This window comes from Mus caroli, unplaced genomic scaffold, assembly GCF_978045245.1.
Source record: "Mus caroli unplaced genomic scaffold, Mus_caroli_1 scaffold_10, whole genome shotgun sequence".
Taxonomy (NCBI): Eukaryota; Metazoa; Chordata; class Mammalia; order Rodentia; family Muridae; genus Mus; species Mus caroli.
The window spans coordinates 83,523,591-83,548,234 of NW_028227265.1; the positions used below are offsets into that span (position 1 = coordinate 83,523,591).

The 24,644-nt window shown below is 45.5% G+C and overlaps 1 protein-coding gene across 5 annotated transcripts in view; it reads right to left on the reverse strand.

Moving 5' to 3' along the window:
- Positions 1-24,029, reverse strand: part of Irf2 (interferon regulatory factor 2) — a 108,744-nt gene extending 84,715 nt beyond the window's left edge. The window contains exons 1-2 of one of the 5 annotated variants that reach the window (XM_021170350.3): positions 23,042-23,086; positions 22,814-22,871 (exon numbers count right to left, since the gene is read on the reverse strand). In XM_021170350.3, coding sequence (XP_021026009.1) covers positions 22,814-22,822 — 9 coding nt within the window. In that variant the 5' untranslated portion in view covers positions 22,823-22,871; positions 23,042-23,086. Of the gene's footprint in view, positions 1-21,376; positions 21,557-22,500; positions 22,587-22,813; positions 22,872-22,902; positions 23,098-23,541 lie in introns of those variants that run through there. The other 4 variants (XM_085843963.1, XM_021170349.2, XM_029480812.2 and 1 more) reach the window with 4 other exon arrangements.
- Between the last annotated feature and the right edge of the window lie 615 nt (positions 24,030-24,644).

Consider the following 24,644-nt stretch of genomic DNA (forward strand, 5'->3'; position numbering starts at 1 on the left):
TTGTTCATGCCTATTGCTTGCAGAATGCAATGAAAACAAATGGCTTCTCAAACACAGAGAAACACCTGCTGTAGGAAAGGCTGCTGCACTGCCCTCTCTGTGAGATTAAATGATGCCCTTCTTCAATTTGCACCCAAGTTCATGACCACCTCCTTCTTGCCAAAATCCAGTTGTCCTAGTAATCACTCAATAAAGGGCACCCACTTAGTGTTGTTAATTTCATCATCATCATCATCATCATCATCATCTCTAACACAGTGCCTTACATTCAGATAAAGCTTGGTTCCAAGACACAAATATGAATTATAAACGTAGGCACTGTGTTTTCAGAGTTTTGAGTCTCTTCTTGAGAGAAACCATCATTATCACCAATGAATTCCAACAGCAAAGAAGTAACATGGCTCCCTCTTCTAGGTACAAGAATCTCTCTTGACACAGGGACACGTCTCTCCCTGTTAGCAGGAAGAGTGCCTTAGCATACTTTTCAATGATACTCACTGCCTCTCAATTTCCAGACAGTTGACAAAAGTTGAAACTGGTGTGCACTACATAGTTGCCAGATTCTCCTCTGAAGCAAACTCCTTTCAAAACCGCATTGAGGCCAGCAAGATGCCTCGGTGGGAGGCACTTTGTGGTGTCAAGCCTGATGACCCCAGTTCAGACCCTGAAACCCAGATAAGCGGAAGGAGAGATTTGGCTCTCGCAGGCTGTCCTTTGACCTCTGCACATGCAGTGTGGAGCGTTTGGTGTCAAGCACACCTAGGTGTGAATGTTGCCCACGTAGAGCCTGTAAGCATGTCTACCGTCCTCACCCATCAACCAAAATCTCAATGGAATCCTGCAGAACTCCTCTGAGACTGCATTGATCTCCTTCTCCAAAGAGACATCAAAGGACAGGGTGAGCTCTACCTAATGAGAGAAGACAAATGCAGACTCCCCACAGAGAGCCCAGAGGCATCCATGGAACAGAACAGGGATGGCCAGATAGATGTCCCCAGCACCTCCTTGCTCAGGACATTTGACTAGTTCCACAATGTGGACTAAGAGTCTCACCCCGGCCACTGTAATCCACCTCCATTCCACCTTCCCAACCCTTTCTTCCTCTGGCCCCTCCCACCTAACAGCAGCAACACCCACACCATGGACTTGAAGGCAAGCTTATCACTGTGCAAAGCCCTTAGTGGCAAGCGTCTTCCCTTACACTGTTGAACACCCCTTCGGTTTATCGAGCACAGCACCCTGTGTATAACGATATCTACTAATTAGTAATCAATAAGGAAGTAGATGAATCCCTTTTAGAGAACAGACGGGGGAGGGAGGGGAAGGCGCATGAACATATTAACTCTGTGCTGTGATAAGTTTACCATGGATGGGTGATAAGGAAAGAAACGATTGCAAAAAAAACAAAAAAACAAAAAACAAAAAAAAAAAAAAAGGCTAAAAAGTGAACCAATCTACTATTCCCACCTTACCCAGGGAACCCAGTCTGAGTATATTAGCAAGCGTTTGAATTTATTTAACATTTCATTTAAAAACAACAACAACAACAAAACAAACTTCATTGGCTCACGCACCATGAAGAATAAGTTCAAGCATGAGGAAGAGCTCCGTGAAAGACCCCAAGATGGCTCAGACGTGGTACCCAAAGGAGGCACAGTGAAAGAGCCAAGCAAAGAGAAGTCATGATGCGCTAAAGGCACTACCAGAGAAGCCTACTGGGGATGCTGGAGTAGCACTGAGACCTCTCCTGCTGCATCGCATTCCCAATGTGGGCATCCAACACAACAGTCCAGCTCAACCTCCACGTCACACTCCCCCCCACCATTGCACGGGCATCTCCCAAGACTGCCACCCTGTGTCGTCCGTAGGTGGATGGTCCGGTAACTGTGTTGAGAGAGCTCTACCTTCTTACATCAAAGCTCAGAAGAAATGAAGGTCCCCAGAAGATCTCAAAGAAGAGGAGTCATTTGAACTAAGTCTGAAAAATAGATGATCCTTGGGCGGAAACGAAGGGAAAAATAATCCAGAAAAGGATAAGAAGGGAGAAAGACAAGAGTGAGGAGCCATACGGGTGCATTTGAACCATCCTTAATAAGTGTTGCCACTGGGGAAATGGCTGCAAGCCTTGGGTGGGCGTGGCTACTCAAGAGAGCATGTGATCCTTGTGCCTTCTAGGGGTCCTTGTGAGCTGGGTGAAGGAGACTGCCAACTCTGCCAGAGCATTCCAGACAGATATGACTGGCATGCTGTCCTAGCCACTGTCTGCTCTGTGTCTCTTTCCAGGAAGCACAGGACATGGCCTCTATTATCCCTAACCTATTGGACAGGTAATGAGAAAGACGGATCAACCATCACGGTTACAACTCGACCCACGTTTATGGAATGTGTGTAGGCAAGCCACTTCGCTCTGCCCTGTGAAAAGCACTTCACTGCCCTCCAGAATGCATAAACTGGTCTCAAAAGGCAGTTATTTATAATTCAGTGCTGCATGAAATAAATTGAAATAAGCCCCAGAAACAGGTAAGGTCTGTAAGTCAGATCTTCACATCTTATGGCTACAGTGAAGAGTTCAGCAAATACCTAATAAACGCCCTCGCTGCAGCCCATCAAGCTGGGTGTTCTGACCGCCACAGCCAAGGGGAACACAGCAGCAGTGCACAGGAAGAAGTCTCAACCACACAGCAGCCAACACAAGAGTTGCCTCTAGTCTTCCCCCCAGGTGTGCCGCCTACCATTCTATGGCCTAGCACGGTGTAGTCTTGGGGAGGAGGCAGAGCAACTGCTAGGAGGAAAGGCCAAGTGACTCCCCCAAGTGAAGAAAGCCCCATCCCTACACATGTCCCACCCTGCTAAGGCCTTCACTGCCGTTCTTCACCCTCCTTAATCTTATCCAAACTTGAGAGACTACCCTAGCCTGTTCTTCACGTGGAGTATTATAAACCAACCCAGAATCACTTCACTTCATAATGAATCCATTCAAAACCAAAGAGAGCACAAGAAATATTCTCCATCTTTGTATTACTTCCCCCTTAGAAACAAACAAAGCAGTCAAGCTAAGCTAAGGTGTTCTTCAGGGAAGGTACTTGCCATACATATACAGAACCTCTGGGGTTTTATCCCCAACGTTATGGGAAGGAGGGAGAGGGGGAGGGAAGAAGGAAAGAAGGGAGGGGGGGTCAGTCTAAAGGATGAGCCTGGTTATTAACACAGCCAGGATCCAGTCCTCTCTCACTGCCTTTCAAGTCCATGGCCTACGAACACACACACCCTTTTATCGATTCTCACACATCCCAGGTGCAGAGCTCTGATGACTCAGCAACAGTCATTATCTCCTGAAACATAAAAGGGAGACATATTCCAAAGCCTCGGTAATATGAGAGAGAGAGAGAGAGAGAGAGAGAGAGAGAGAGAGAGAGAGAGAGAGAGAGAGAGGGAGGGAGGGAGGGAGGGAGGGAGGGAGGGAGGGAGGGAGGGAGGGAGGGAGGGAGGGAGGGAGGAGGAGGAGGAGGAGGAGGAGGAGGGGAAAAGAAAAACTTTGTTCTAACCCAGGTAAGACCTTTCCTAACTGGGGAAGTGGAAAGCATACCATCATTCTCAAGTATGTGCTGACATAGCATCACTCACACATATGTGCTGGCACATGTATGTGCTGACATGGCATCACTCACACGTATGTGCTGGCATGGCATCACTCACACATATGTGCTGGCATGGCATCACTCACATGTATATGCTGGCATGGCATCACTCACACATATGTGCTGGCATGGCATCACTCACATGTATATGCTGGCATGGCATCACTCACATGTATGTGCTGGCATGGCATCACTCACACATATGTGCTGGCATGGCATCACTCACATGTATGTGCTGGCATGGCATCACTCACACGTATGTGCTGTCAGGTAGAGACTGTGATAGCCCCTGCCGACTCATCTGCTCAGCTACTCGGGACAGCTCTCCAGGCTCCAGCTTCATGAGGAATCTACAGCCTTCCCTGTCTTCCTTTTCTCTTCTGTTCTTCCAACCACAATTGCCCAACACTGTCTCCCTCTCCTTCCAGAAGCTATGAATAAAGCCCACTCCACGGTGTCACCTCCTCCCTTGTCCCTTGAGTAGTTTCTCTTTTTTATTGATTTTTATTTTATTTTATTAGAGATTTTCTTTACTTGAGTAGTTTCATACTTGTTATGCTTCTCTGATGCTCATACGTCTTCACTCTTTTCCTTGTCACCGCAGACAGTTATGTCGCCTGCTTCCTCCATCACTAAACGATAAGATCTTGGAGAACACCGCTTGGGATTTTTCAGTTTTACATCTTCCCAGTACAGTGTTTCGCACACAGCTGCTCACAAGCATCTGCTGCAGGAATTAACTCCAGAGAGAGAGTTTTCTTTAAACTTGTTTGCAGAGCCATCTTCAGCTTAATTTCTTCCCTGTCATGTTCATTTGCACAGTACTTACAGTTAATTTTAGGGGTTCTTGGGGGGCGAGGAGAGGTTTTTCCCCAGGGCTGAAGAAATAGCTATTCAGAGCACCGGCTGCTTTTGCAGAGGGCCCTAGTTTGGTTCCTAGCGCCCACACTGTAGCCCACTACCATCTATAACTCCACTTCCTGGAGATCTGATGCCCACTCTGACCTGCATGGGCATGCCATGCACTTAGAGACATACATGCAGGCTCATGAATAGAAATAAATAATGTCCTTAAAAGGCAGGGATGGGGGGAATCAGAAGTTCTGAGACTTCTACTACCCCACCTTGTATTAGATGCAATCTTATGCATCGTTCCCATATTTACAGTCCACTGTAAATCATCTGCATTAACTTGCCAGGCTGTGTCATTGAATAAAGTCAATTTTCCAAGAAGAATGAAGTAAAAATTTGAGCATAAATCTCAACTAACAATGAATTTACTGTGACACATCTCCATCCACTATAGCTCTTGTCAGAAACAGTAACATGTCCCTCATTCCGGGACTGTGCACGGCAGCAAACACTTGGGACAAGGAGGCCGAGGCAGTAAGATTACAAGTTTGAGATGGATCTCAACTTCATCCTAAAACCCTGTCTCAGAAACAAAAGGTTCCTCGGCCTATTGATGATTCATGACACACATTCAATTGTCTCAATTTACTTAAGAGATCTGTTATTACAGCAATACATTTTTCCGTCCACATAGTATAGTACTGAACCATTACAAAGAGAACGGTCCTGAGGCTGAGCTCACCGACTTCCCTCTGAGACAGCATACAGATGCTGGGCCTACTGTATAAAGATCACAACTGATGTGAAACATCCCGTTCTATGGAGACGCTCCAAAAGACTGGGGATATTAAACAACTCCCAGGTCTCAGGAAGTCCCAGAAACATAACAGATTCACAAGACCCCTTCCTCCCTACAACAGTAAGGACAGCTGAGGGGATTCTACCTGGAGTACACCAGCTATAGGATAGGGTACAGTATGGTACTGCAGTAGAGATGCTGGGAACTCCGAGGTTCCGCTCCTGAGAGTCATTCCCAGGCTAGGATGGGACTTCAGTGCCTGCCTTTGAATACCCCATACCCCTGCGAGTGAATACTGTGGTGAATAACACCAATAAACCACTGGTTCAAGATGAACATTGGCAGTATCCTCACTTTGGCTTTTCATGGTCCTCCATACAGGGTGAGCAAAGATATGTTCAAATGCCCCCCCAGGACAGTATCACAAACAGACCCCAGGGTCCAGGGGACGTCCCTGTCAGTCCCAAGCAGTTACCCTAAAACCCAGGGCTGCCTGCTGTTAACCCACATTCAGACATCTACCCCTGGTGTTTAATTTTTTTCCCCTTATTAGAAATTTTGGGGCTTGAAATACAGTAGAAAGAAATTATTTACTACACAATCCAACAAAATAAGAGCCTGGACAGTAAGACAGGCTATAATCACCAAAGGAACTCATAATTTGGAGGCTGGAGAGATGGTTTAGAAGTTAAAGGCACTTGTTGCTCTTGAAGAGAGTCCGGGTGTAGTTCCTGGACTCTACATGGTAACTCACAACCACCCATAACTCCACTTCCAAGATATCCAAAGATCTCTTCTGACATTCACGGGGACCACGAGAGAGCTTGCCGCACAGCTTGCCAGCAACTATACTGCAATACTATACTGTATCCTATCCTATAGCTATAATCTCTCCTCGGCTGTCCTCACTGCTTATGGAGAGGAAGGAGTCTTGTGTATCTGTCTGTAATCTGTACTGAAATCTATATTGTTTTTTTTTTAAAAAAAATTAGACTCACACCTTCGAGCCATAGCAAAAAGCTTTGGTTTGGAGTCAAAAGCATAAACGTTCTTCCCTCTGTCCAGAGGGCTGGATTTTGTCCAGAGGAAGGACTGGACAGAGATGTTCTCAGAACAATGAGAAGCGCTTTTAGATTTATACTTAGAGCAGTGCCTCACCCAAGCTAGATTAATGGCTTATCATCAGAGCTCCAATGATGAATGTTCCAAATCTGAACTTTCGGAGTGTTAATATACAACACAGAGCTATTCAGAGCACCGGCTGCTTTTGCTTTTTACGCAGAGCGAAGGAAAGACATCTGAAATTTCTGATTTTTCCCCATACCTTGAAGCCCTTCCACAGCCCTTTACAACTTGCACTGGCGCACCCTAAATGGCTTTTTTAGACCTTCACAACTTACTGAAGCTTTCGCCTCCTCGGACCTTTAAAACTTGCATTTACATACCTTTCGTTACTCCCTTAGACTCTCGCAACTTATATTAAACTTTAAACCTACACTTTGCATTCAGTCATTTACCATGAGGCACTGGGCGATTGATTACCAGGAGCAGCCATGGCAAAGCAAGTGCCTTTTTAAATAAAGAAACAGTAAATGGTTACATTGAAACCTGCTTTGTGAGTTTACCTTTATCTGTGGGAAGGCTTCCAGCGAGGTAAACTGTATCTGTGCCTGTCTTTTTCAGCAGGAGACCTAGACCCTCTAGGAAAGTGAGACCTGAGGTAATATGAAATGAGCAGTCCGGGCAACTGCAGCAGCCTTAGTGGGAGGAGCTGTTTTGCTTTGATGCTGTTAAACTGATGGAGCTAGTGAGCCGTCAGCACCATCAGAGATCTGAGACGGATAAACTGTAGCAGGAAGTATAATCCAAATGATCTATGTATCAATTAAAATGACAGAGACTTACCAGCTAGCTACCCTAGCCTCCCAGATGGTTTTGGTTTTGGTTTTGGCTTTTGGTTTGTTTGGTTTTTGTTTTGCTTTTTTTTGTTTTTTTCTGGGGTTGGGGGTGAAGGAGGGTGGCAGGGGTTGGTCTACAGCTGCCACACAGGACCGCACAGGCCTGATGTTGCCAAACCCAGAAGGTCAGAGATTTTCCTGTGGAAAAAGGAACTTGAAAACAGTGACCTATATTGATGAGGCAAAACAGAGCAGTCAACGCAACAGGGTCCACAGGTTGGGCAGGACCCTGGCAGCGGGTGAGACATGGAGCAGTCTTTGTCCAGTGGCTGGTATGACCACAACCCAAGTAGAGTTGACTGCACCCCATCATCTTTAGAGACCCTAGGACTGACACTAAGAGCTGGCATTTCTGTCTATCAATCATGGGGAGTTTTTTACATTAAACATTTGAAATGCCATCTTCAGGAGATCTCTGAAGAGTTTGAGGACTGTTATCTATTAAGTCTAGCTGATTTTAAACAAACTTCATCTTTAGTTACCTGTTTTAGGCTTAGCCTTGCAAACCTAGAGAGGAAGCCGAAGAAAACTTGTGACTGTAAATGAATGACATTCGGACTTAGCCTGCCTGCAGGCGTGAATGTCAACTTGAACATTTATAAAGTGAGCACCGACTTGCATATCTTAATTATCTTTAAGCTTTTACAATAAGTTAGTCGCTTTTATAAAATTAGTACTTTAAAGTGTTATCCCTGTTAAGTCTGAGCCTTAAAATTTGAGTTGAAGACTTAATTGAAGATCCTTTAACATCAAAATAAACCCATGACTTCAGTTCATAGAGAAACTGGGGACTTTATTAGACCAAAAATAAAGTTCACAAAGAGACTGGACACCTTACTTTATTTGACTGTTTTATAGCACACCATTACAAAGTACCATAGTTTCTGGTATAATTCAATTTATCCAAATATCTAAAGCTTAACAGAGTTAGCAAAGACAGAGAGGCTAGACATAGACCTTTAAGACAATTACTATTACTCCGAGTAGACTTTCAGAACTCATAAGCCTTATTTATCAAACATGGATTGTTCTTTACCTACATGTTTTAGAAGTCTGGTGTAGATCAACAGACACCTCTAAGTCAGTTTCTGCCTACATGAGTATACCTTTATAACCTTAGAATAAAACATACTTTATTCAACAAAATCTCTTTTCCTTATCTAAAGTTTTATAGAATCCTGGTATAGAATAGTGATTAAAAGCATGAATGGCTAGGCACATATCTCTAAGAAAATCTTTATCACCTTGGGGATTTATCATAACACAGAAATCCATCCCATTCCAAGATTTTTTTTTTTTTTGGAGACCTGCCGTTGCCTCCCTAGTCTGAAGGAGATTCAGTGATAAGCAGAAAGCTCACTAGGGCAGTGAAGTTTTATGAGTGTTGCCTTAGTTGGGTTATACCACACGGTCATCTTAATGGTGGCGGTGGTAAAGTTACATTGCACATACTCTCTTAAGTTTAGTAAAGATTCCTGCCAGGCACCTGGTAGCTTTCCTCACGATGAGGTCATCGACCAAGATGGAGGTGAGCCACATGGCTGCTACTTAAAAACATCTATTTTCCTAGTAGATCTATTTTTTAAACAAGAGTTGAATCCAAGTTTTATATGCAATATATCCTAAAAGTTGAATCACTGACAGAGTAAGTTAGAGCAAATTTAAGATTCCTTTTGCATAGACTTTTAAGCCCTTTGTTATAAATCTTCAGCTAAATTTTGTTACAGATTTTTAAGTCATGTGCAATGAACTTACAAATCTTAAGACAGTTTACAGGATAGTCCTAAAAGATGATTTGGGGACCTAAGATCAAAGAAATTATAGAGAATAAAGATTATTAAAAGTAGAAACATAGGAAAACTTAAGAGGTAAGAGACTTGGAAATGTAGAACAAGTTTAGATATAAGAGATTTGGGGGGGGGGGCATTTGCTTGTGCAGTGGCAGGAGTTGTTACCAGATGCTCTGAAAATCAAGAGCAAATTTTTGTTCGTTGATTGAACTGTACTGTACTGAGGCTAGGCCATTTGGGGTAAGATAGGGAGGCTTTAACAAAAATCTCTGGGTCCAAGGAGGAAAAGACAGAAGGCCATACAGGACCTTGGAGGTTGTAAGAAAGCTACAGGCCCAGGAGGGCACACAGAAGCAGCGGGAGGAGGGAGCTGAGAGACTCAAGGGACAGGGTCAAGACAGGAGCTCCATCCGAGGGAGGACTCCAATATCACAGAGGCCCAGAAGGACTTAAGGAAGATGTGGGACCACCGCCCCTCAGCTCCGTAGCTCCAAGGGGGAGTAAAGAAGGCTCCTGGAAGTAGCAGAGGGGGTAAAAGTTGTAATGACAAGAAGTTCAACCTGGGCCTTCCCCAAGCGGACTGAGAGGCTTGAGGGAGAGACATGTCCCAAATAGTAGAGGGGAGGCACCCCCTTTCACATGCAGCTTACCCAGTAGACGATGGGGGATAAGTAGTTAGAGCAGATACAGGAGGAACCAGCTGAAGAGGTGGCCTGGGAGAGCCTTTTGAAAGGGAGGGCTCCAACACAGGAAGAGGAGCAAGCATCTTAGTAGAGAGATACCCACAGGGTAAGGCTTAGCGGAGCAGAGAAATGGAGAGGAGCCCGGGAAAAAAATACCTCAAATTGATATTTTTTTACAGCAGTATTCAAAGCTGTGTTGCTCATGAGAGCCCAAAGATAATAACAGCCCCAGTGTCCACTGACAGATGAACGGGTTAACAAAATACGTGTGAACATCTTTCATTCGAAAGTGGAGCTAGATTCTGACACATGCCATAGCAAGGCTGACCGAAGAAAACATGCCACCGGTGACATGTGTCAGACAGAAAGGCAAACGTGAGATGCTTCTACTGACACTGAGAGTCATGCTCCCTGAGAAGGGAGAACGGTGGTTTCCAGGGACCGAGAAAAACGAAGTGACTGTTAAATATGAATCGAGTTTCTAGTGAGACTTTTTTTTTTAATTCAGGAAATGGTTAGTGGTAAGGGTTACACAACACTGTAAATGAACTTGAGGCCACTGGACTGTCCACTTAAAGATGACTGGAAAGGCAAATTCTATGACTTAAAATTTGCAACAGAAAAGAAAGAGCGAGAGACAAGGAGTGCATTTATTTATAAGTTTGCCACTCTCTGCCTCTTCAGTCTTTCTGATGAATAGTAACTATTTTTAACACATGTGACTTGAAGTATTCACTATAGACATACACAGAGAAAGAGAAAGAGAGAGGGATAGCGGAAGAGGGAAGGAAAGAGGGGAGAGGAGAGAGGGAGAGGAGGAGTGGGAGGAGAGAGAGTAGACTTTTTTTTTCCTATTAACTGAAAGCCAATTTTTCCTTCATGGTGATGTCCTCTCAGGCCAGGTGAGAAGAAAGCCCTACAAATCACTCCATGATGCAGGCTCTCTCAGCCTAAGACTCCAGGGAGAGAGTGGGGCAGCACTTATTCAGGACCAGTGACTGCATCTGGGGAAAGGGAAGTATCAAGTGGAGACAGCCATCTGCCTGAGTCACATCAGTTTCCATCAACGGAATCAGGCCCCCGACAGGAACTCTACAGGCTGCAGGTACATATGTGAAGTGTCACAGGCAAACACCAGTAACATCCAAACAGACAAGATGAGAGAACTGTGAACTGGCCCTTGGACTCACAGACAACCTCTAGTGGCTGCTAAAACCATTCTCTTTCTTTAGTTGCCTAGTTGTTTGATCCTGCTATATAGATAACCGAGGCTCCTCGGTGTGGAGAATGTCTATACCTAGCTAAGGAAACCTGCCCCCTCTTCGGTTTGCACCACATAACCCCCAAGTAAATGACCCAAGACATGATCAAAACAGTCAATCCTTTCTGCCGAGTACCTTCATTGATCTCACCTACCAAACTGTAGCTGTACTGATACTCAAGAAATATACAATCAATCAGTAATCAATATTTTGGATACCCTAAAGCCCCCTGTCCCTTCTCTCCTATGTTTTCTAACAACTCTGCATGCACACATCATCGTTGCGACATATCTCAAATGGGAAGAGCCAGTCCATCTACAGTCCCCACTCGGGCCTCCCTTATGGGCTTTCAAGCATCTGCCTTCCTTCTATAGTGGAGATAAGAAAGGGGAGTGTCAAATATGGCGCCAGGTACCCATGTGCCCCACATCCCTAGACACCTGCTGTTGCGACAACAGCCTCAAACCTGACTTCTCTATTACAGCTTTTCTTTCCTTATTAAGAAGTCCTTAACTTGAAAGGTGAGACCAACTATGCATGAGAGTTAAATTCTCCCATAAGAGGAAAACGCCAAGCCCCTCCCCCCAAGAAAGACTCATTATATAGACTAGCCTTCCAGATTATCATTTTAAAACGAGATTATATTTTTCTGTTCTTCTGTCGGTTGCAAATCCCTAAACCAACTAGACTTCACTTAAAACTAACCTGCTGTGTTTTTATTGGAAGGGATAACCAGGAAAGTTCTACCCCACTGAACAGCTGGGAATTCTGTTGCTGAACAGTTTGGTTTAGTCTTTATTTTTCTAGCTGCTGGCCCTGCTAACAGGATTCCATGAAGGTCACATTTAATCTTGCAGCGACAAGCTACCTAAGCATTTCTTAGGTTGGCTTCAGTAAAAATAAATTGCCTTAGCTCTGTGGACAGGCCTGGTGCTTCAGCCCGACAATTAAAGTCAAGGGGAACAAATGGAGGCAGCTATAAAACACTGCATTTGATTTCAAAGGAGTTCCACTGCACAGGTTAAGGGCTGGGAGTCTGTGTAGCATTAACAAAGGCATCACTACTTTAATCCATACAGAAAACAGTAATTCTCGGAGGCTTGTCTCCAGTTTACCACCAACTAGATTTATATTCATAAGAAGGTGTAAATATCACTGTTGGGAATAAAATGTCAGCTTCTTTCAAATGTCTTGGTATGAAAGGGGAAAGCTGAACAATTTTTCATCTTCTGAGTGTTGCACCTCGTCTGCATAGTGACAAGTCTCCTTGCTAAGTGACGAGACTCCATGCCTATGCGCAAGATACATGTACCAATAGGTTTCTAACACAAAGCAGACTGGTACCATCCCTTCCAAGCTGGAGCTCAGCTTTCTGAGCTAACTTTTGCCTTAAACAGAAAATCAGAGCAACAAATGTTTATCTAGTTCTTACTGCGTATCAAGTGTCCTTGAGGAATGCAAAGAAACACGTGACACGGGCTCTCAAATAACATATCACAGAGGAGAGGGAAATTAAAAAAAAAAAAAGTCCAAATAACCAGAGCCTTTCACAGCACACCGAGAGGCCCACAAACACTCAGGTGTACACACAGCTCGTGGCCATGGGAACAGTACGTGCTATGCTCTGCTTTTGTGGGCACTCGGGATATTTATTGATTTTGGCTGGGAAAAAAAAATCAAGTAAAGCTTATGATGAGAGGGCAAAGGAGAGCCATGAGGTTCTGACATAAACAAAAGACTCCACCTGCCTCCCTTCGGTCATTTTAAACTCCATTCCTTGTATTAAAACTGTCCCCAGGGCACTTATGCACTCCCTCACTCTGTCTCTCTCTCTCTCTCTCTCTTTATGTGTGTGTGTGTGTGTGTGTGTGTGTGTGTGTGTGTGTGTGTTGTGTATGTGTTAGGGTATCAGGGGATAACTGCAGCATCTCTCCTTAGGTACAGACTACCTTTGTTTTAATAAAAGGCTTGTCACTGACAGGCATCCTCCTGTCTCCACCTCCTGAGTGCTGGGATTACAAATGTGGATCACCAGGCCTGGCTTTTACATGGGTCCTGGGGATCAGACTCTGGTCCTCAGGCTTGTGCAACAGGTACTATAGCAACCGAGCATCTCCCCAGCTCCCCTCTGTGCATCTCGCATCTGCTGGACCATCTAATGGGTAGCTGCTAGCATCTGTATCTGCTGAGCCCACAGAATGTAGATAGGTTGAATTAAGACAAGCTGCAGCTTAAAAAGCAGCATACTGGGCTTTAAAGGGGAATGCAAAATAGCGTTGTTTTTGCACTGATTATATTGAAATAATAATATCTGGGAAGTAATGGGTTAAACAACTTTCATTATTAATGTCACCTCTTTCTTTTACTTTTCTAATATAGATACTAAAAGAAAACAAGAAATAAGCAAGTGGCTCATGCTGTATTTGTACTGGAGACTGTCCTCTTCATTAATCCTGCCTCTCTCTGGCTTCATCCTTCTGCCTCTGGGCTAGTAGTTGATACACCCAACCTTAGTTTTATCACAATGATAAAATAAGTTTGTATTCATAACTGGAGTGAAACTGTTCTAATAGTTCATTAGATTAAAAAAAATAGGCACGTGGAGTCATCTTCCACTGCAAAAAATCAGACATCACAGTGTGACTGCGGCTTCCTAAGTGATTGTCTATGAAGAGATCTGCAAAGTGGGTATGGGGGGACATCTGCCCTCCTGGGACAAAGGACATGAAGTCAACAGGGAAGGTACAGGATGTAAAGGGGAAGGGATGCTTCGCCACGCCTCTTACTTTGCATACACCCTGAGAATTAGATCTGTGGCCATTTGTCTAAATTAATTGCTCTTATCTAATAGGAAAAACACTCGTCTCCTCAACAGGGTCAAACAATACCACCCAGTCCAAATATCTTGCTTGATTATTGTCCCAGGTTGCTAAAGCTAAGAAGACCCCTATCTACCCAAGCATTTCTACTGCAGACAGGACAGGGAACAGACCACAGAAGATGTTAATGGTTGTATATGTCAGCAGAACCCTGATCCTATAGGAAGGGGAGAGGGACAGTTTTGCCACACAGTGAAATGCCCCAACCATGACCCACCAGGATCTAGGTGTGTGGACCATCACTGCATGATCCTCTTGTTTGCTTGCTTGCAAATATCAGTAACACTTGTCTCCTGCTCAGATGTCGTGCATTTCTGTGGTATTTACAATCATAAAAGGCAGAACTGTCAAACGGGGTAACATCTTAGACCATTACTACTTCTTAGCATAGCGAGGCAATGGTGTCTTTCAGCCTTGGCTAGAAGAGGCCACAGTTCTAGACCTGGAATCTGCACAAGGGAGCAGAGTAAGCAGAAAGACAGCTTAGTCTACATGTAGCATCCTCAGCAACATTCAATCTCCTTTTGTTTGTTTGTTTGTTTATTGTGGAAGTTTGGTTTGAGACAAGGCTTCTCCTTATATCCCCAGCTGTCCTGGCATTTGCTCTGTAGACCAAGCTAGCCTTGAACCCACAAAGATCTGCCTGACTCAGCCTCCAGAGTGCTGGGATTAAAGATGTGTGCCACTCACTGCACAGGCCAATTTCCTTTTTCTAGTCCCCCATTTGCTAGAGGAGGACCAGAGGGGACACCTGAGCATTGTCCTCAAGGGGTGCTTAAAAAATCAAATATAATTCTACCATCAAACTCTTTTCTTTCACCATGTTTCAGCATTACATCAACAAAATACATACGATTTTTTAAAAATTGTATGGCATACAATCTAACATCCTTTTCTCCCAGCCAACTAGCATGGAATAAATATTTCTCCTCTTTAAATGCCAATCAAAATTATGAATTTTAAAGACTACCTATCTTTCAGCGATGACATAATTTACATATGCTTTTCTTGTTAGATATTCTAAGACCTATATAGTAAAAGCTGATTCTATAAACACCCTAAGACATAAATCTTTGTTCTAACCTCCAGTCACCTCCAGGAAATGGGTTCCTAGAAGCACCATTACTGGAACAGAAAGTTTAACTCTTGCTTGGTTGAGGTTTGTTTTGAAAAAAAGTCTCACTGTGTATCCAAACTAGCCTCACACTCACTGTGTAACCCCAAGACAACCTCAACTTTGTAACAATCCTCCTGCCTCAGTCTCCCTGGTGTTAGGGTGGCAAGCATGCACCACTGTAACATGTTAAATGTTCAAGCATGTTAAATTTAACACTGTAAGCATATACCGCCAAGTTTAATTCCAGAAAATTCCTCTGTGTAAAGCCTCAGCTACATTATGGTTCCCACGGTTTCCCAACAGTAGGTGGCCTGTGGTCACCGTACTCACAGTTCAACCATCACCTATTCTTGAAGAGAACACAATACTGCACATTCTATTTTTCCTGCTTTCTGTTATACCATTTGTGATCTGACAAGAGTAACATCCAATCAAAGAAAAGCAATGGGTGAGAGGAGGCAGGCCTATGAGAGCTGCCATAGTGTCTTTGATTCATTGTATTGCCTGTGGGGAGGTTTGGGGGTGTTTTGTTTTGGGGTTTTTTTAGAGAAAGATTGGGGGGGCTTACAGTGTGGGTCTCAGTCCTTCAGTTCCCAATACTTCAACATCAATACCTTCAAGGTGACCTCAACCATGCCCAAGTGACAGTCTCCTGTAAGTGCAGTAAGTCCCCTCCTTGTAAGCTGCTGCCCTGCAGTTTCCTGTCACAATCTATCTTCCAAGGGGTTAAAAGGTTTAACCCCAAAGGCAACAGTCGAAACTCTTCAGCATCTCAATGGACCCTTTCAAACTTGGAGCTGAAGAGATGGCTCAGTGGCTAAGCGTGCTTGATGCTTTTCCAGAGTCACCAGGTTCTGCTCGCAGAATCCACACAGAGACTCACGACCATCTGTAACTCCAGTTCCTGGGAATCTGCCACCCTTGCCTGGCCTCTAAAAGAACCTGGCCTGCAAATGGTACACAGACGTACATGCAGGCAAAACACTCGTGCACATGAAATAAAAATCAATGTTAACCATCCATGCCAGCTGTGACAGTAACACAGAGTCTCTGCCTGCCTAACTGCCCCTTCCTTCTCTTCCAGTCCCAAGAACCCATCATCTCATTCTCTCCTTATTCTCTCTCCAATTCCCCCTTGGCCACTTTTCTACCCACCGCCCTACCAACACCCTCCTTAGGACGCTCTCTTCCCATAGCTTTTCTCATCTCCAGTAAATCTAGGGTAGGGAAAACAATATCAAAACACATAGCTGATATCGGCTGAAATAAGGCCATTTGTATTCAGTGCCTTCTCATTCAAAATATCAACCAAACAAGATGTGGAATGAGTCCGAGATGTGAAGCTCACAGGCCAAAAGAGCATCCTCTATCTCTTTGGATTGACCCATAGGCTCACCAAGAGCAAGTTAAAGTGAAGGTTCACTTTCCTTCGGTCATCCAAAGCTGGTACAGAGATAGCAGTATATTGATAAGTACATTTGAAAATAAATCAATTTAAGAAAATAACATAGGAGGTATTTTCTCATTCAAAAAAAGGAATTCGTTTAATGAAAACTGGACAGACTTTTATCACACAAAATCTTAAATTAAGATCTATGTTCGACTACATTGGTTGTGCTCTCAGAATTAAAACAAAACACTTTAGGAAGCATCCCCAAGAGCTTATGGGTCCCCACACATCTATTTGTTCAACTCTAGTTCTTCCTGGCTTATTGGAGCTGATGGAAGGAAATACAAACCAGAACAGAAACAAAACAAGTCAGGAAAAATAACCCACCCGCAATCTCTACGGCCTTTCTGCACATGAAGGCTACACCGTGCAGTGCGGTCTTCCTGGAAATGGAAAAGTCAAGAGTGTGAGAACCATGATGTGAATATCATCTGGGGTGTGAGGGCTCAGGCCAATAAGGACAGCCCCAAGACAGGTGAGTCCTATTCGAAGCTGTATAGACAGTGTAGAAGCAAGCAGCTTTTGCTTGCTGTTTGCTTGGCATAGCCTCTAAGCCAAGGCCAAGACTTAACCATCCATGGTTATCCATATTAGTCCTGGGAAGAGATCCTTGAACACTGAGTAGTTCTGTACTTTTGCCCTGGCCTCACAATAGAGGGAGACTGGAATGATGGGCCCGGCACACCATAGGGGACAAGAGGCTCATACTGAGTGAGAGAGGAAGAGATAGGTGATATACTGTAATATACTGTACTGTAATATACTATACTATACTATACTATATTCTATAATACACTATAAATGCTATGGACTGGAGCCAGTCTCCAATCTAAAGAATCCTGAATGGTTTCTAAATGTTCCTTTCCCTTGGTCATTTAATAATAAGCAAATGTACTGGCCTGGTCCCCTGAGGATTGCAGAACTATCTAACCACAGTTTGTGGAATTAAGGTTCCAAAGGGGGAAGTTAGTAAAGAATGAATAATAGAGATAAAAGTCAACGCCAAGGCTCGGGGTGTAGCTGAATGGTAGAGCAATTGCTTAGCACACTCCAGGCTATGGGTTCAATTCAGGGCATATACACGTGTGCTTGTGGGTGCAAGTGTGTGTGTGTGTGTGTGTGTGTGTGTGTGTGTGTGTGTGTGTGTATTACTTGAAATAAATCAATTTATATAATTTGTATATGACTAGACCTTGAAATTAAGCAACTTATGTACATGTAATATGTATTTGTATGCACATAAATTGTGTGTGTGTGTGTTTTGTGCATGGATGTAGTGAATTCTAAGCTTCTGAGCCCATTCACTTTTCTCTATACAAAACCCTGTACATGGCTAGTTGTCTACAAATGCTTGATAAATGAATATTTTTGTGGGTCACTTCAAGTAATGGTATGGGATTCCTGGGTCCCCAGAGGAGCTTGAAGTTCTGAGGGAACGCCTCAGCTGGTCCCAGTATGTCAGGACCAAGTTTAACACAGACCTTCCCAGAGTGCCAACACATGGGTTTCCCTCTGTTTGGGTAGAATAAGATTTACTAGATTTGATTGATGTGAATCACATTTTTTTTTACAAGTTGACCAGGAGTTCTGACTGGAAGCCACAGGTATCTAAGTACTGAAAAGAAATCACATGAAGGCTTCCTACATGAACAGTTTGTCCCAGAGACTGTCCTAAGATGAATCCTGTAAGATGTAAAATCAATTTAAAGGGCTCCCTGACAGTCAAGGGCTAGCCATCATAGGCCTACTGCTCACTCTGAATTCAGACAGAGCCTGGGGAACCTTCACCACATGGCCACAGTTTGGGTGGCAGCTGCCTGGGGCTTGCATTTTTCTGGGTCATTGTTTTCCTTGGCATTTTATTTGAAAATAATGGCTTCATGTTTAAATCTGGTACCTATACATAATTTATTATTCCTTTGGGGCTAAGTCAAAGCTTGATCAAACCTCCTTAGTTATAATCTCCAATGTCTAACACCCCCACTCAACTCAGCCCCATTATACATTAAGCTGATATTCTTAACTAAATATTAATCCATGAAAGCCAAAGAGCAGGACAGGAGTAGGGCAGACAGAGGTAGGAAGTCCTGCTCACCTCTCCCCATGTCCAGGAAGGAATATGGAGTGTCATACATATGAACAGCATTGGCTTTACTGTTAATACTTCCTGTTACTTCACAGCAATTTATTTGCTCACATATCATATATTACAAATCTATACTATTGATGTTATTCTTGCCTATAATGTCGTATTATTTTACTCATATAGTGTTGAGCACTCCGGAAGTCAGTGACTCCAAGTCAACCAAGTCCCTTTAATGACAGCGCAATGGACTGCAGAATAGAACTAAGCCATACCTGTAACAGCAATAACTTAATGAGTCTGACACGACAGTGAAGGAAATTCAGACCAAAGAATAGTGACACCTGTGTGTTGCATTATAAAAAGGGGAAACATGTTGTCTCTCATACTCAGGTCCTAGCCTATAATACACACACACACACACACCTATGTACACAGCTATAAGTGTAGGTGTCCTATGCTATTTAGAAAAGAGACCAAGAAAGAGTACTATTAGGTGATGGGGAAAGACAGACTGCAAAGGGAACCATGATGCATGAAGGAGAACATAAAGTTTTTCTAGGTTTTAATGTTAGTGGTAGGTGTAACTATGTAACTATTAACGAAATGCAAGCCCCCCAAATGATGTTTGTGGACTTCAGAGAGGCCGTTCTAACCACAGAGAGGTTCTCATAGAAATCACAGAGACCGGGATTGGGCAAGTGTTTGTCTGAATGGTCGCCTCAGTCTACCTTTATGATGTCTTTATGGGTAAGTTCATTACAATAAAGAATTTAATGTATAAATAAATTGGAAAAACATGCATCCAAGTCAGTTATCCCCATATCATTTGGTCTTCATGTATACCAGTTAACTTTTCTCCTAGCAGGCAAAAGAAAAAAAAAATCCTTCACATAATATTTCACTGCTAAACATTTTTGATACTTTACATATAATAGTTATCTAAATGTGTAATTCTTTGCCATGATTTGTGTACCCTCAGAGGTACAGGCTCTCAGCCTGTATCTGAACTTGAGCTCACAATCCTCCTGCCTCAGCCTCAATGGGATAAAAAGTGACACTCACCTCTCTAATATTCGCTTCAACAGTAATCTAACAGAACTTAGAAAGTCAATACATGACACATTTGTGGGTTACTATAATTTACACAATGTTCTTCCACACACAGTATCACAATTGTTCCCCAAAGCAGCCCAGTTAGTAGAATACACTATTCCCTTTCTTAGACCAACCCCCAGAGGTAATTACTGGATTTATTTTTGGTTGTTGTCAGCTCATAGCTAGAATGCAACTTCTGTAGAACCTGAAGAGGCTACAGAAGTTGTCCTTCTCGGTTCTAGTTGGGTCCACAGAGCCTGCCACTGTGTCTGGTAGTTCATGGCCCACAAATATTTGTCAAATATATAAATAAGTTCTCCAGATTGCGCTAAGGCCTGTTTGGCAGGAGGCAGATAAGGGACCTGCAATAAAATTCCCGGTGTAGTTCAGTATCTATTTGCTATTAAAAAGGGGGGTGGGGGAAATGCTGAAAAAGAGATCCAGATTTTACTGAATAAAGCTGAGATTAAAAGGGTGGTGCTCTTGGATATGTGAGGAAATCAATGTGCGTCAAGGGACTATCCAAAGTTTCAAGTCTTCCACTCTTAGATTTAAACAGCTTTCACTAGCTCTGGTATATTAAATATTTATTTAATAAAGTATTTCAGGAGCCCATAGTTCCTAGAGACTTCAGGACTTCATGTCAATTTCCCTTTTGCCTCAATTTGCTTCCAATTTGATTACAAGTCCTCTTTTTTTGTTTCATGAAGATGCCATTTTTACAGGTAAGTCATTCTGAAACACGTGCAACTCTTCCTAACTTTTGTAGGTCAAGGGGGAAAAAAAGACCACTCATTGAGAATGAAATATGTAAGTGTTTAATTTTAAGAAGCAGTAACAAATCATAACAGGCAAGATCTCTTGGATCTAAGCACAAGCCAAAAATCTAACTTCTTACACAACAAGCTAGGCTATAAATTATAATCATTCACCAATTACAGTGACGTTCCGGACTTTGCCCCATCAATCAATAGATGTTCCAACGTTACCCCTTAGAGATGCCAACTCAAGCCTGAAATATTCCATTTGCTTGAAGCTGCCTTAGAAAAGCCAAATACCAAGCTTTTATTGGTTTCTATTTTTGTGACACACGCCACCCCACCCCCAAAAAAAGAATGAGAGTTGAGAAAAATCAGAGACTCCTGCACTTGGGCGAGTGATTAAGTTAAACAGGGAAACCTCTGGGGCTCTGCCCTGACCAAGCAGTGTGCATCTGTCTACCATGCAATCAACCACCTTCTAGAAACAGTAGGCTAAACAAACGGGTCCCTGCACCTGCCCTTAAGCACCAGAAGTGCAGACTGCTAACTTCAAATGTTACTTGCAGTCAGTCGATGTAAAAAACAAAACAAAAACAAAACCAACCAACAAACAAAACTAATAAATGACTTCAGGCATGACAACAAGCTCCCAAGCTCCCGTGATTCCTGAAAATGCACAACAGGAAATGTAACTGGTCCTCCACCCTCCGGAGCCATTCATCAAGAGCAGCCCGGAGTCCCAGCCACAGGGAGGCGAGTGGCAGAAAGCTAACCCCAGGACTACTTTGCCTCCCTGGCACAGACACAACCAAGGAAGGACAAGGAGTGCCCACACGGGAGGGAGGAGGGGACAAGAAACATGTCCCCCAAGTTTCAAACACACTGGGCTTAAGGACCTGCAAACCTGCTCACAAACGAGTGACAAGGTGGCCTGCCAATCCCAGGGGTCTTATTTACATCCGACCACCAAGGATCTCGCCTCCACCGACTGATCCGGGCGTCTCACCTGGGGCCCGAGCACAGTCCTGGCTCGCGGCGGAGGCTACCAGCCTCCTTCCCTTCCCTGCTCCTAAGGGGCGAGGGGCTGAGGGTGGCAAACGGTCCGAGAGCCGGGGCCCAGCGGACAGCGTCCGGGGAGCCGGGGCCCTGAGCCCTCGCGAAGGCTTCCCGGGCCGCACAGGGGAACCGGCCCCCAAGGCCGAGCGACAGGGACTGGCTGGGCACTGCGATTGGCCGCGGCCCGCGTCGCTCGCCCAGAGAGCCGGGCCGGCCGGGCGAAGAGGAAGTGGTGGCTGCCGCTCTGCACCAACCATGTTCGGCCGGCGGGCGAATGTCACCCGGCGCCCGGAGCGGGTCGGAGGGTACAGGGCGGGCACTCGCTTTCCCACCGCGTCCCGGAGACCCCAGGCGTTCGTCAGCCTCACCCCCAACTCTATGCTCGCCCGCCGGGCGCCGCTCGGTCCCCGGAGGTTCCCCGCCCCCACACCTCGCCCGTTCCGTAGCCAAGGCGGGTCGGGGCCCAGCGCGCCAGGCCGGCCCCGGGGGCGCCCGCGGGGACCCGGAGGCGCTCGCAGCTAGGCCGCGCCGGGGTGGGTGACCCCTGAGCGCGGAGCCCTCCGGGGACGCGCCTCCCGGGCGCCTCACGCGCTGGGACAAGTGCAGTGACAAAGCCCGGAGGCCAGGCCAGACGCTGGCCGGCGGGGAGGAGGACGCGACGTTCCTGGCGTGTGGCGGCGGCCCAGTCCCCAGGAAGCCGGGCGCGCCGGCCAGGCCCGCGGCCAGCCGCGCGCGGAGCCCGCCCGGCCGGAGTGTCCACTGGCACCCGACGCCCGTCACCCGACCCCAAGCCCAGCGGGCGAGCGCATCCTGGGACCGCCTTAGGGTAGCCTTCAAGTTTACAGTGGTCACTGCCCGGGCATGGGCATCTAGGGACCGCGGGTGCCAGTCTATTTACACCAGAGACCGCCGGGAAAGAAGGGCCGCTGGGCACCGAGAAGAACCTGGTTCCCTTCCTCGGACCTGGTGGCGACAGTGTCTATAAACACTCATACACATACAACACACACACACACACACACACACACCAATTTTATTTTAAATGAGGCCGGACTCCAGCGGACCTGTACCCACAACGCACGACACCTGGAGCGCAGAATCACACAGAGCAGATCTGTGTCCATGGAGCCACCTCTTCTCATCTGCAAATCCAAAAGTGAAATTAAACCTTCACTAACCTCCTCCTCCTCCCTCTCTACCTCCTCCTCTTTGCAGCCTCAGCAGCCCCAGTACCAGCGGCAACAGCAGCAGACCCCTGCTTCCCCTAAAATCAGATGATCCATAAATGCGCCGACTCTTCCTCCAAAAATCGGTATTAATATTTATGAACCCCGGCATTTTCCGTCTGCAAAACATCGTGTCAAAGCATCAGGACGCACATACGTACATAGCTCATCCTGTCCCCGTCAACATGTCCTCGAGAGAAAACACACGCACAGCCACAACTATTATTTGAAAAAAAAAAAAAAATGTTACCTCTCAATGTGCTTTTTTTTTCCACGCTACCAATACAATCCCGCAAGGTGTGAGTGTTGTTAGGGTGTGTAAAATGGAAATGAAAGCCCGTCAGTTGAATAATCGCAGGAGCAAAACTAAAAGTTAGTCCCCGGCTTGCCTGAGAACAGTCCAGATCGAAAGCAAAACAAGGAGAGGAAACTGCGAGGAGCCGAGGCTGGAAATCCCCCCCACCCCCGCCCTCTCCCGGCCCCGCTCCCTCCCTCGCTCCCCCTCCGCCCTCCTCCCTCCCCGCCCTTCCTCCCCAGTGTTTGTTTCAAGCTTGTGCAACCCGGAGGTGGAGGCAGAGGGAGGGCTCCAGCCGCCAGCCCGGAGGTGCGGAAGTTCGCCGCCGCTGTTCATTGGCGGCCGGCGCGGCTTTCATCATTTCTCGGAAAAGTCAATTTCATTTTCACTTCCCCACGTCGCGGCTGCGGGGAGCAACAAGCGGCAGCGCGTGTGAGCGTGGGGATCGCGCCAAAGGGCGCGCGCTTTTCACCGGGGCCACGCTGGGACTGTGGGGCTCCAGAAGTGGCGGGCCGGGCGCTGGTTTGGGAGCTGGCCACCAGGTGGCCATAGGGAAGGAAGGAGATGACCTGACTCTATATTCCTACCTGAAGGGTGGAGATAGACCAGAGAGAGCCCCGGAAGCCTGGGGACCCTTCCCGACCTGTGGCTTAAGTGTTCAGAACCGCTGTGCTCAGGCTGCATATACAAACTCATCTTGGAAAGTCGCCCGCTGCAAAGGAATGTAAGGAACGAAGTCAGCTGAAAAGACAGCATTACTTGTGCCCCTACTTTATTGGATCTCCTACTGGGGAACAGGGGGATTTGAGGGGGGTTGAAGGGCCAGCCTGGAAGCTAGGATGGTTAGGAAGGCCTTCCCCTAGTAAGTCACTCTCCAAAGTTACTTCATGTCTTTGCCATAGCCCTTTTCGTTCCTGCAAAATGCAAGGGTTTGAGTTACTTGAACTTAAACTGTCTTGATTGGGACTGGACCTGGGAAAGGCTGCTTGTTAACTCCTAGCGGAGTTCAAATTTGGCTGTCCTTATTGGTTGGACATCCTTGGCTGCTGTCCTCTGTGCTGTTCCCTGGAGACAATACTGAATGCAAGAAGAGGGCCCAGTACCTATGACAGGTGCAGCGGCCTATGGGCTCTACTAGGCCAGCTCGCTTGGAACCACTTGCTGTTTGGTCACTTAACTTTAAAAGTATTCCGCCTCGTTTAGTTACACCTGCGTCTTGCCTGGCTTACAGTTTCCTCAGCCCACCACCTACCTGCCTTCTCTAGCCACTGGGGAAAGTCCCACACTAGGAGACTGTCACTATCTATGTGTAAAAATCTGAAAAATAATTCTACCTCCTCTTTGCCATAGAATTAGTGGATTCCACAGACAGGGATAAAGGAAAGTATGCATGCCCTTGTAGAAGGAGATCAGTGAGATTAAGGACCCTGTCTTGTGGCCTCAAAATAGATCCCTCCTGCACACAGTGTCCTTTATTTCTCCCATAATAGCACTGCACACTCCTTGCATTTATATTTCATATATCAGTAACCACAGGGATATACAAACTGCATGGTAGTTGTAAGTCTTTACCCACCAGGCACCTAAGTTAAAAGCCTAATAACCACAGGTCATTATTTTCTGGCTTTGTGTGTGTATGGGTGAGTATGGTACATGTGTTCATGTGTACTCACAGAGGCCAGAGTGTCCTGCTCAGC